At 67.4% G+C, this 12023-nt stretch overlaps 1 protein-coding gene across 3 annotated transcripts in view; it reads left to right on the top strand.

The window, feature by feature from the left end:
* Positions 1–11926, top strand: part of MAN2A2 (mannosidase alpha class 2A member 2) — a 36421-nt gene extending 24495 nt beyond the window's left edge. For all 3 annotated transcript variants that reach the window (XM_073304607.2, XM_073304608.2, XM_073304609.2), the window contains 12 exons: positions 95–209; positions 1539–1606; positions 4045–4210; positions 4985–5221; positions 5299–5415; positions 5593–5707; positions 5850–5983; positions 6274–6415; positions 7725–7858; positions 8852–9046; positions 10620–10730; positions 11227–11926. In XM_073304607.2, the coding sequence (XP_073160708.1) occupies positions 95–209; positions 1539–1606; positions 4045–4210; positions 4985–5221; positions 5299–5415; positions 5593–5707; positions 5850–5983; positions 6274–6415; positions 7725–7858; positions 8852–9046; positions 10620–10730; positions 11227–11382 (1690 nt within the window). In that variant the 3' untranslated portion in view covers positions 11383–11926. The remainder of the gene's footprint in view (positions 1–94; positions 210–1538; positions 1607–4044; positions 4211–4984; positions 5222–5298; positions 5416–5592; positions 5708–5849; positions 5984–6273; positions 6416–7724; positions 7859–8851; positions 9047–10619; positions 10731–11226) is intronic.
* Positions 11927–12023: the final 97 nt, after the last annotated feature.

Genomic DNA, 12023 nt, shown 5'->3' with positions numbered 1-12023 from the left:
GGGTGGGGGTCCCTGGGGGGGAGGGGCTGGCGGGGGAGGGGTGATGCTGATTCTCTCTCTGCCTTTTCCTCGCGGCTCCGGCCCGGCTGCCCAGGCTGCTCCACTCCCTGGTGAACCTGAAACGCGTCATCAGCAACGCCGCGCACTACCTGGTGCTGGGCGACAAGGAGGCCTATCGCTACGACCCCGCAGGGCCCTTCCTTGGCATGGTGAGCCCGGTCCTGCGCCCTGGTCCCGGCCCTGACCTTGACCTCCCTGCCTGGAGCCCAGCTTGGCCCCGCTGCCCTGACCCCAGCCCGGCCCTGACCCCAGCCCGGCCCTGACCCCAGCCTGGCCCTGACCTTGGCCTCCCTGCCCTGACCCCGGCCCCAGCCCTGACCACAGCCCCGCTGCCCTGACCCCGGCCCTGACCTTGGCCCAGCTGCCCTGACCCCAACCCCAGCCCTGACCCCAGCCCCGGCCCTGACCTTGGCCTCCCTGCCCTGACCCCAGCCTGGCCCCACTGCCCTGACCCCTCTTGGCCCCGCTGCCCTGACCCCAGCCCCGGCCCTGACCCCAGCCCCGGCCCTGACCTTGGCCCCACTGCCCTGACCCCAGCTTGGCCCCGCTGCCCTGACCCCAGCCCCGGCCCCACTGCCCTGACCCTAGCCCCGGCCCTGACCCCAGCTTGGCCCCGCTGCCCTGACCCCAACCCCGGCCCTGACCTTGGCCTCCCTGCCCTGACCCCAGCTTGGCCCCACTGCCCTGACCCCAGCTTGGCCCCGCTGCCCTGACCCCAACCCCGGCCCTGACCTTGGCCTCCCTGCCCTGACCCCAGCTTGGCCCCACTGCCCTGACCCCAGCTTGGCCCCGCTGCCCTGACCCCAGCCCCGGCCCCACTGCCCTGACCCCAGCCCCGGCCCTGACCCCAGCTTGGCCCCGCTGCCCTGACCCCAACCCCGGCCCTGACCTTGGCCTCCCTGCCCTGACCCCAGCTTGGCCCCGCTGCCCTGACCAGGCCCGGCCCCGCTGCCCTGACCCCAGCCCCAGCCCTGACCTTGGCCTCCCTGCCCTAACACCAGCTTGGCCCCACTGCCCTGACCCGGCCCAGCCCCACTCCCCTGACTTCAGCCCCGGCCCGGACCTGCTGCCCTGACCCCGTCTCGGCCCCTCTGTCCTGACCCCGGCCTGGCCCTGACATTAGCCTCTCTGCCCTGACCCCAGCTTGGCCCCGCTGCCCTGACCCCGACCCGGACCCGCTGCCCTGACTCCAGTCCTAGTCACATCCCTGACTCCAACCTCCCTGCCTTGATCCAGACTCCAGACTCCAGCCCCGACCCCAGCCCTCAGCTCTACTGCCCTGCACCTGCCTGCATTCGGGGGGTGACCCCCTCCATCAGGGCGCTCCCCAGGAGCGGCTCTCTGCTGCCGTTTTGCATGGTGGGGGCCTGCCCCACTCCCTGTCTCTGCCCCTCTGCCTGGAGGGGTCCTGGGGCTGGCAGGGGCTGGGGATGCCGGCGTGGGAGCGTTACGGCACTGACTCAGCTCCTCTCTGCCAGGACGACATGCGCCTCAACCAGGACTCGCTGCCTGAGAAAACCGTCATCAAGTTGGACACATCGCCCAGGTAGGAGCTGCCCAGCCCCTGCCCAGGGTGCGCACACCCCAACTCCGGGCTGGGGCAGGGTCTGGCTGAGGGGACGGGCCCCTGCCCAGGACAAGGATACCACAACTCCGGGCTGGGGCAGGAGCTGGCTGGAGGGAGGGGCCCCTGCCTGTGTTCGCTCTGTCCTGGGGGACCTGGGGGTCAGGCCTGCCCCTGTGGCTAAGCGCTCTGTTCACTCTAGCCTGCCAATGTTGGGGTCCTTTGGGGGCTGGAGGCTGTCAGGGAGCTGTCGACTGCTAGGGGTTCGAGGGGTCATCGGGGGTGGGGGGCTGTCAGGAGCCAAAGGTTGTGGGGGGCCATCAGGTCGGAGGCTGTGGGGGGCCATCGTGGTCTGGGGACCAACAGGGATCAGGGGCTGGGGGCCATCAGGGATAGGGAGCTTGGGGTGGTTGGGGCAGTTGGGGATCAGGGCTGTTGGGGTCTGGGGGCATCGGGAATAGGGGGCTTGGGGATGTTGGGAGCCATCGGATATTGGGGGCTGGGGGCTGTTGAGGGCTGGGGCCCATCGGGGATAGGGGGCTTGGAGCCATCAGGGGTTGGGGACCATCAGGGATTGGGAGCTGGGAGCTTTCGGGAGCTGGGGGCCATCAAGGGTTGGGGGCTCTCGAGGATCGGGGCTGGGGGCCATCAGGGGCTGGGGGCCGTCAGGAATTGGGGGCTGGGAGCTGTCAGGAGCTAGGGGTTGGGGGCTCTCAAGGATCAGGGCTGGGGGCCGTTGGGGGCTGTTGGGGATCGGGGGCTGCGGCTGTCGAGGATCGAGGGCTGGGGGCCGTTGGGGGCTGGGGGCCATCGGGGGGCTGGGGGCTGTCGAGGATCGAGGGCTGGGGGCCATTGGGGGGCTGGGGGCTGTTGGGGATCGAGGGCTGGGGGCCATTGGGGATCGAGGGCTGTCGGGGATCGATGGCTGGGGGCCGTTGGGGGCTGTGGGCTGTCGGGGATCGGGAGCTGCGGCTGTCGGGGATTGAGGGGTGGGGGCCATTGGGGGCTGGGGGCTGTCGGGGATCGAGGGCTGGGGGCCGTTGGGGGGCTGGGGGCCGTCGAGGATGGAGGGCTGGGGGCCGATGGGTGCTGGGGGCCGTCGAGGATCGAGGGCTGGGGGCCGTTGGGTGCTGGGGGCTGTCGGGGATCGAGGGCTGGGGGCCGTTGGGGGCTGGGGGCTGTCGGGGATCGGGGGCTGCGGCTGTCGGGGATCAGGGGCTGTGGGCTGTTGTGGGGCTGGGGGCTGTCGGGGATCGAGGGCTGGGGGCCGTTGGGGGATGGGGGCTGTCGAGGATCGAGGGCTGCGGCTGTCGAGGATCGAGGGCTGGGGGCCGTTGGGGGCTGGGGGCCGTCGGGGGGCTGGGGGCCGTCGAGGATCGAGGGCTGGGGGCCGTTGGGGGGCTGGGGGCTGTCGGGGATCGAGGGCTGTCGGGGATTGATGGCTGGGGGCTGTTGGGGGCTGGGGGCTGTCGGGGATCGGGAGCTGCGGCTGTCGGGGATTGAGGGGTGGGGGCCATTGGGGGTTGGGGGCTGTCGGGGATCGAGGGCTGGGGGCCATCGAGGGCTGGGGGCCGATGGGTGCTGGGGGCCGTTGGGGGCTGGGGGCTGTCGGGGATCAGGGGCTGCGGCTGTCGGGGATCAGGGGCTGGGGGCCGTTGTGGGGCTGGGGGCTGTCGAGGATCGAGGGCTGGGGGCCGTTGGGGGGCTGGGGGCTGTCGGGGATCGAGGGCTGGGGGCTGGGGGCTGGGGGCTGTCGGGGATCGGGGGCTGCGGCTGTCGGGGATCAGGGGCTGGGGGCCGTTGGGGGGCTGGGGGCCGTCGAGGATCGAGGGCTGGGGGCCGTTGGGTGCTGGGGGCCGTTGGGGGCTGTGGGCTGTCGGGGATCGGGGGCTGCGGCTGTCGGGGATCAGGGGCTGGGGGCCGTTGTGGGGCTGGGGGCTGTCGAGGATCGAGGGCTGGGGGCCGTTGGGGGGCTGGGGGCTGTCGGGGATCGGGGGCTGGGGGCCGCTGGGGGCTGTCGGGGATCGGGGGCTGGGGGCCGTTGTGGGGCTGGGGGCTGTCTGGGATCGGGGGCTGCGGCTGTCGGGGATCGGGGCTGGGGGCCGTTGGGGGGCTGGGGGCTGTCGGGGATCGAGGGCTGGGGGCCGTTGGGGGCTGGGGGCTGTCGGGGATCGGGGGCTGCGGCTGTCGGGGATCAGGGGCTGGGGGCCGTCGAGGATCGAGGGCTGGGGGCCGTTGGGGGGCTGGTGGCCGTCGAGGATCGAGGGCTGGGGGCCGATGGGTGCTGGGGGCCGTCGAGGATCGAGGGCTGGGGGCCGTTGGGTGCTGGGGGCCGTTGGGGGCTGGGAGCCGTCGAAGATCAGGGCCATCATGGGCTGGGGCGGGGCCCTGCCCCGTGGCTGAGTGCTGTCCCCGTGCAGGTTCGTGGTGCTGTTTAACCCGCTGGAACAGGAGCGGCTCAGTGTCGTCTCACTGCTGGTGAGCTCCCCGCGCGTCCGCGTGCTCTCCGAGGAGGGGCAGCCCCTGGCCGTCCAGCTCAGCGCCCAGTGGAGCTCAGCCACGGACATGGTGCCCGATGTCTACCAGGTAAGGGACGGGGCTGCAGCCTCACCCCGCCCCACTGGGGACGCCCAGAGCCGGGCAAAACCTACTAGACACACTGTGCCCACCCGCACTGTGAACACCTCACTCTGTATACCCCGGCCCCCTCACCCCCCCGCACCGTGAGTCCACCTGGGGAACCCTTCCATGGCCCCAGTGGGCCAAGCACCCCAACTCCGCAGTCAGCGGTGACTCTCGGTCAGCACAGAAAACCGACGGGTTTATTAGTCGTTGGGAACACAGCATAGGACAGATCCTGTTAGCACAGAACTTACGAACATTCAGCAAAGTCTACCATGGGGTGGGGGAGAATCACCAGCCCAGAACCCTGGGCCCAGCCACAGACTGACCAGTTTCCCGCAGCCCGCATATGTCATGCCTAATGTGCCCCTCCTCTGGCCTTTGTCTCTTTCCCCAGCAAACAGGTCGCCTGGTCTCCGCCTCTCGCTTTGTTCTCCAACACCTCTGGCTGATTCTTGCAGAGGATGAGCCGGGGCCACAATGTCAGCCATTTTCTGTGCCCAGGCAGTCACACCTGCCCTGTAGGGGTCTCTGCAACGAGCACACACCCTTGTCCCATTACCTAGACATTTGAGTAACACATGTGGGAAACTGAGCCACACTCTCAGTATTCAGACAAAACATTAAGAGCATTCCCACTTCGTCACACCCACTCCCCCCAGGTGAGTCCTGTTTCCATTTCCCAGGGCTGAGCTCTGGGGGCAGGGGTCCTGCTCACGTCTCCCCTCTGATTGGCAGGTGTCTATCATGACCCGGCTGCCAGCACTGGGCCTCAGCGTCCTGCAGTTGTACAAGTCGTTCGACAGCCACACCACGCTCATGTCGTCTGTGCACCTCCACCTTCACGGGCGTGACTTGCCAGTGCGCCCACGCGAGGCCTTCCCTGTGCGCGTGGTCCCCGCCACCTCCGACGACTTCTGCCTGGACAACCAGCACATGCAGGCCTGCTTCTCGGGCCTCACCGGCCTGCTGCAGGTGAGCAGGGGGACGGGTGGGAGGCAGCATGCCTGGCATCCACACGCTCACCACCTGCGTGGCCTGCCTCCTTGCAGAGCGTCCGGTGGGCCGGGGAGGAGCACAAGCTGAGCAGTGAGTTCCTCATCTATGGCACCAGGAGCGCCAAGGACAAGAGTGGGGCCTACCTCTTCCTGCCGGACGGCGACGCCAAGGTACAGGGCACATGGAGGGGCCCAGGGCCCTAGGAGCAGCTGGGCGCTGAGGCCTGTAGAGGGGGCTTGGGAGGGCTGGTGGGACCTAGGGGGTGAGGCAGAGGGTTCCAGGCTGTTATACCTCCCCTCCCTCATGCCTGCTGCACCTGAGTCAGGCTGCCCTTGTTCCCTTCACAGCCCTATGCCCCCAAGGAGCCGCCCGTGGTGCGGGTGACCGAGGGGCCTTTCTTCTCGGAGGTGGCCAGCTACTACCAGCATGTGCAGCAAGTGGTGCGGCTCTACAACGTGCCAGGTGAGGGCGGCGCAGGGTGGGCTGTGCTGCGCTCCAGGAGCTGGGGGGCTGGGCAGAGCGCTGTGTCTCTGGCGGTCAGCGGGGTCCCCGGCATTCCACTTGGCGGGGGTGGGTGAGGTGAACTCAGCCGTCTGCTTTGCAGGGGTGGAGGGCCTGTCCCTGGATCTGTCCTGCCTGGTGGACATCCGCGACCACGTCAACAAGGAGATGGCCCTGCGCCTTAGCACCAGCATCGCCAGCGAGGACACCTTCTTCACCGATCTCAACGGCTTCCAGGTGCCTGGCAGCCCTGGGCAGTGCCTTCCCTGCCTCCTGGGCATCTCCCCTGCCAGGGCAGAGCCAGTACCCCACCTCCTGGGCCTCTCCCAGCCCTGCCCCCCAGGGCAGCACCCTCCCTCCCCTCCTGGTCCTGCTCCCTGGGGCAGAGCCAGTACCCCACCTCCTGGGCCTCTCCCCGCCCGGGGACCAGCCTTGCCGGGAGCCCCCAGGTGGCACGCAGGGCATTGGCGGAGCTCGGAGCAGGGCTGAGCCAGGTGCCGCACATCCTGATCTCTCCTTTCCTCTAGATCCAGCCTCGCAGGTTCCTGAAGAAGCTGCCTCTCCAGGCCAACTTCTACCCCATGCCAGCCATGGCCTACATCCAGGACAAGCAGAGCCGCCTGACCCTGCACACGGCCCAGGCCCTGGGGGTGTCCAGCCTGCGCAGTGGTGAGTGGGGCTGCTGGGCCTCCTGTGGAGGGGTTGTGCCCCAGAACCATCTGTGCCTGGCTGCCGTGTTTCCTTGAGCCCCGCGCTCACCACCGCTCCCAGTCTAAGCAAGGCCAGGCTGGTCGCAACTTGGAAACTGGACAGGGAAAGCCAGCTGCTGAGGGAGTGGGGTAGGGGCGCTCTCCCCTGGCAGTCAGTGCTGGCCCCAGGGCGGCACTAGAGGCGCTGGGTTGCAGGGAGCAGGGTGGGGCCAGCAGGGGGCGCTGGGCTACAGGGAGCAGGGCAGTGACAGCAGGGGGCGCTCTCCCCAGCCGTCAGCGCTGGCCCCAGGGCGGCCTAGGGGGCGCTGTGCTGCAGGGAGTGGGGCGGGGGGCTCAGCAGGGGGCGCTCTCCCCGGCCGTCAGCGCTGGCCCCAGGGTGCTGCAGGGAGCGGGGCGGGGGGCTCAGCAGGGGGCGCTCTCCCCGGCCGTCAGCGCTGGCCCCAGGGTGCTGCAGGGAGCGGGGCGGGGGGCTCAGCAGGGGGCGCTCTCCCCAGCCGTCAGCGCTGGCCCCAGGGTGCTGCAGGGAGCGGGGTGGGGGGCTCAGCAGGGGGCGCTCTCCCCGGCAGTCAGCGCTGGCCCCAGGGTGCTGCAGGGAGCGGGGCGGGGGGCTCAGCAGGGGGCGCTCTCCCCAGCCGTCAGCGCTGGCCCCAGGGCGGCCTAGGGGGCGCTGTGCTGCAGGGAGTGGGGCGGGGGGCTCAGCAGGGGGCGCTCTCCCCGGCCGTCAGCGCTGGCCCCAGGGTGCTGCAGGGAGCGGGGCGGGGGGCTCAGCAGGGGGCGCTCTCCCCGGCCGTCAGCGCTGGCCCCAGGGTGCTGCAGGGAGCGGGGCGGGGGGCTCAGCAGGGGGCGCTCTCCCCAGCCGTCAGCGCTGGCCCCAGGGTGCTGCAGGGAGCGGGGTGGGGGGCTCAGCAGGGGGCGCTCTCCCCGGCCGTCAGCGCTGGCCCATTGCCCCAAGGCGGTGCGAGGGGCCTGTGCTGCAGAGCTCTGCCTTTCTGATAGCTCGAGGCCCTGACTCTCCCAGGCGGGGGAAGCCCCTGCGCTCTGCGGTGTCTCAGGGGAAGCCTGCCCCCAGCACTCTGGGAGGGAGATGTCCCTTCTTCCATTTGCTGCCCCAGCTGTTGCTGGACCTGGAGCGGCCTCTCTCCGGGGTGTCTCCCCCTGCCCCAGCCCTGCAGCGGGGCCCAGTCGGGGCTCCTCTCCATGGGAGGAAGGGTTAAGGGCCCAGGTGTGTTCAGGCCCTGCTCGACCTTGCCCCTCACTGTGCCCCACAGGCCAGCTGGAGGTGATTCTGGACCGGCGCCTCATGCAGGACGACAACCGTGGCCTCGGCCAGGGGCTGAAGGACAACAAGCGAACCTGCAACCGCTTCCGCCTCCTGCTGGAGCGCCGCACCACGGCCAACAAGGTGAGGGGGAGCCCTGCCAGTGGAAGGCCAGGCCGTTCTGCCCCCGGCCTGGGCTGCACCGGTGCTCCAGCCGCCTCGTGCCGTGGGGTCCTGGGGGTGAGCCCAGCTGCTGCGGCCGGGGGGCAGATGCCGAGCGGTGCGTCCTGTGGCTGCCTCCAGCGGGGGCATGCTGTCGGAGTCACCACGGGGTGTTGGTTGGACACTGGGCTTCCCTTCCTTCCCTGGCCTAGGCTGTAGCGGAGCGGTGCTGTGCAGCTGTGAGCCAGTTGTGCCCTCCCACCCCAGCAGTGGTCGCACTGCAGCGGAGGCGGCAGCTGCTGTGCCCTCGGGAGAGGGGGCTGAGTCTCAGCCAGGTGCCTAGCATTCCCGAATGCTGCGCGGGGCCGGCGAGGTGATGGCACTTTGCCACACAGCTCTTACAACTGTCGCTGTTCTCGTCCCATCTCCCCTGCTCCCACCCCTGTCACTCCCCAGAGCGCCGGCTTCTTTTCCAAACTGGCTTCCGTGTTCAGAGCCTGGCCCTTTTCCGGACCCCGGACGGGCAGCGGAGAGGTACCTGCTGGCTGCCGCGCTGTCTGGTGACTGTAGCTGGGGCTGCGGTCCCTGTGTAGCCCAGCTGGTAGCCTGAGCAGTAGACAGCAGTAGATTAGGCCTGTGTGCTGCGCATGGGATGGAGCATTGGCCCGAGGGGCGGGCTAGCTGCGGTGGAGTGGGGGCCCTGAACAGCTCAGTTCTGGCCCCCCCAAAGCAGGGAGTGGGGGGTCCTGCCTCATCAGAGCCGATGTGACCGTCGCAGCCCTGCTGCCTGGACCGGGCGTGTTGCTGCTGCCCGAGTCTCCTGCCACCCCCACTGCCTGCATCGGGGTGTTTGGGGGGAGCCCCACGTGGATCCCTGCCAGGGAATTCCCTCACCCTCTGGGTGGGTCTGACCAGCCCGACAGCAGGGCAAGGCTGCCCCAGACCCCTCAACTCGGTTGGTTGCTCTTGTTGCAGGTGCAGGACAGTCGTCCAATCAGCTTCCCCTCTCTGCTGAGTCACATGACCTCCATGCACCTGAACGCAGAGGTGCTGGCGATGCCAGTTACTCAGGAGAAGCCAGCGCCCCCGGCCCTAAGGTCCTTCCAGCCCTTCTCAGGCACTGTCCCCTGTGACTTCCACATCCTCAACCTGCGGACACTGCAGGCAGAGGTAAGAGCCCCGGCCCCATGGGGAGCGAGCCCAGCAGCCTGTCTGCTGGCACCACCACCATGCATGGGCGGGTCAGACTGTCTGTTCCCATCATCCCAGCAGGCTCAGGCCTGGGGTCAGGCCCTCTGCCCAGCTGTACCCATCCCTTGGGCTGATGAGTAATTAACACTTCATTTCATGGAAGGTGGAATTAGGGAGGTAAATGAATCATGAGGCTGAAAACCGGATGTTTGTGCTAAAGAAGGGAAGTCACTAGGTCAGTAGGCTAAAAAGACAGAATGTCTGAGCCAGCTAAGATAAGAGGGAGAACACCCAGGGGACCAGTTACAAACAAATAACAATGGACACGCTAAACTAGGGAAGTAGGGATGAGGTAAAGAGTGCGTGGATGAGCCTGCTGTACCGGGCTCGGTTCCTTGGCATACCCAGCCCAAGCCACTGCAGTGAGACGTTGTCATGGAGTCCCCGGGCGATGCTCTGGAACGGCTCCCTACGAAGCCAGGCAGGACTCTGGGGAAGTCTCCTCTCTGGGAGCAGCCTGTCTGCAGGACACACAGCTCACACGGCTTCCACCTTCGTGGGTCTGACCTCAGAGCATTCAGCATCTTTTGCCCCTCCGTGCGCTTCCCACAGTGAGTCCGCCCAGGCGGGGTCCTGGGGAAGCCAGAGGGTCCTGCCCCCCAACTTTGCAGTCAGACGTGACTCGTAGCCAGCCAGTAAAACAGAGGTTTATTAGATGACATGAACATGGTCTAAAACAGAGCTTGTAGGTACAGAGAACAGGACCCCTCAACCAGGTCCATTTTGGGGGGCAGTGAGCCAGACAACCCCATCTGCACAACCCTAACCCTAACCCCAGCCAGCCCCAAATTGAAACTCTCTCCAGCCCCTCCTCCTCTGGGCTTTGTCCCTTTCCAGGGCAAGGAGGTCACCTGATCTCTTTGTCTTCAACCCTTAACTGTCACCTTGCAGGGGGAAGGGCCCAGGCCATCAGTTGCCAGGGAACAGCGTGTTGGCCATTCTCTGTGTCCAAACCCCTGCACACACCTGCCCTCTAGGGCTCTGCAACGATCATACACCCTTACCCCACCACCTAGATACTTAAGAACTGCAGAGGGGAAACTGAGGCACCCACACACTATTCAGAGGAAACGTTAAGAACAGTCCCGCTTCATCACAGACGTGTGTGACACAAAGGGACCGGTGCTGTGGCACTTGGAGCTCTCGGACCGGGCATCCATCCCCCACATGTGAGTCTCATCATCTCAGCCGAGCTCTGCCGGATGCCAGATAGCGGCTCCAATTGATGAAGGCCAGAGCCAAGGCAGTTCTTGGGGGCCGAGTGGAGAGGTCTCAGAGGGAATCCCAATGTTAGCCGTGCTGTGACTTGACCTGAATCCAGGCGCCAGGAGCAGGTACTGTCTCATTACTCAGCGGTAGCTGGGCCCAGATCCGAATGGATTTCAGGACACTGAGCACCAGGTTAGATCCAAGCACAAACATCCTGGTTTCAGCCCCATGATCCATTTACCTTCCTGCGGCTGTCACATGCATTTCTGCTTCCCTGTCCCAGGATGAGTCGCTGCCCTCGGCGGAGATGGCTCTGATCCTGCACCGCAAGGGCTTCGACTGTGGCCTGGAGGCCAAACACCTGGGCTTCAACTGCACCACCAGCCAGGGCAAGGTGGGTCTGGGACACGGCAAATAACACCCCCTACCCCCTCACCCCCAACCTGAGTAAGATGGGTCTGGGACATAGCCAGTAACACCCCCTCCCCCCTTTCCCCCCACCAGGGCAAGGTGGGTCTGGGACACGGCTAGTGCCCCCCCGCCGCAGCCTGGGAGCCGACCCACCCTCGCGCTGGTGCTGCAGATCAGGCCTGGGCAGGGCCGGGGAGGAGAGATTGTATGGGTGGGTGTGGGGGGAGTCTCCTGCTGTGCGCACTGGTGATGAGGGGGCGCCTTCCACAGGGAGCAGCATGCTTTGAGCCTAGGCTAGGCTGTGTTCCCGGGGCAAGGGCTCTCTGTCACATCCTGTCCCCAGTCTCGCAGCCCCCCCGTGAGTGGAGGCTGCCTTTCAGTGCTGGCTCCATGCCAGCTGCCTGGGGCCTGCCCCAGCACAAAGCTGGGCACAGCCTGAGATGCCAGCCCCTCATCCCATGCTCCCCTCCTCTCTGTAGTTCTCTCTTGGGAGCCTGTTCCACGGCTTGGAGCTGGGGTTCCTGCAGCCCACCTCACTGACACTGATGTACCCGCTGGGCGCTGCCTCCCCCAACAGCACTGTGATCCACATGGACCCCATGGAGATCGCCACCTTCCGCATCCACTTCGGGTAGCGCCCCTGGCGGCCAGGAGAGGAGCAGCCCAGCCGTGCAGCGTCCGGAACGGCGCAAGGCTGGGAGAGCTGGGAGACCACCCCTGCCTGGGTGGGGCGGGGCAGGGAGCACCCCTCGGGCTGGGGCTGGGGGCAGACACTGCACGGGATGCAGACGGACTTGCAGGAGCAGCTGCCTCCATTATTTATTAATCTGCGTTTTAAATAATGTTTCAAATGGCCAAGCGTGGGGGCTAGGGCACGTGTGGGCCCAGGCCGCTCCCAGTGCTCAGCCTGGCACTGCAGATGCTGCAGCTGGAGAGCGCTGCGTTCTTGGTGGCGATGCTACCGGCTCGGCCAGGAGGCAGGTTGCAGCTTCTCTGATGTGGCAGGAGTCTCTGCTGATCCCCCAGGGAGGTACAAAGCCACCCTGTCCATGTCCCATCTCTCCTTCTGGTGGCAGGTCCCCATTCCCCCACCCCATGTTGTGGGGAAGCTGGGCAGGTGCTGGAGCCTGCTGGGGTCTGGCTGGAAACCTGCCGCGGGGTGGGTGAGGGGGGTCTGGGCTGGGGAGGCTGAAGCTGCTGGCCGGGGGGCGGAGGGGGCGGGGGGATGGGACAGTGCGGCTCTAATGGCCACTCTATGGAACTGGAGACTGTGAAT

The sequence above is a fragment of the Lepidochelys kempii genome, chromosome 10, assembly GCF_965140285.1.
Source record: "Lepidochelys kempii isolate rLepKem1 chromosome 10, rLepKem1.hap1, whole genome shotgun sequence".
Taxonomy (NCBI): Eukaryota; Metazoa; Chordata; order Testudines; family Cheloniidae; genus Lepidochelys; species Lepidochelys kempii.
The sequence above is the reverse complement of the archived record's forward strand: the minus strand, read 5'-3'. Positions and strand labels throughout refer to the sequence as shown.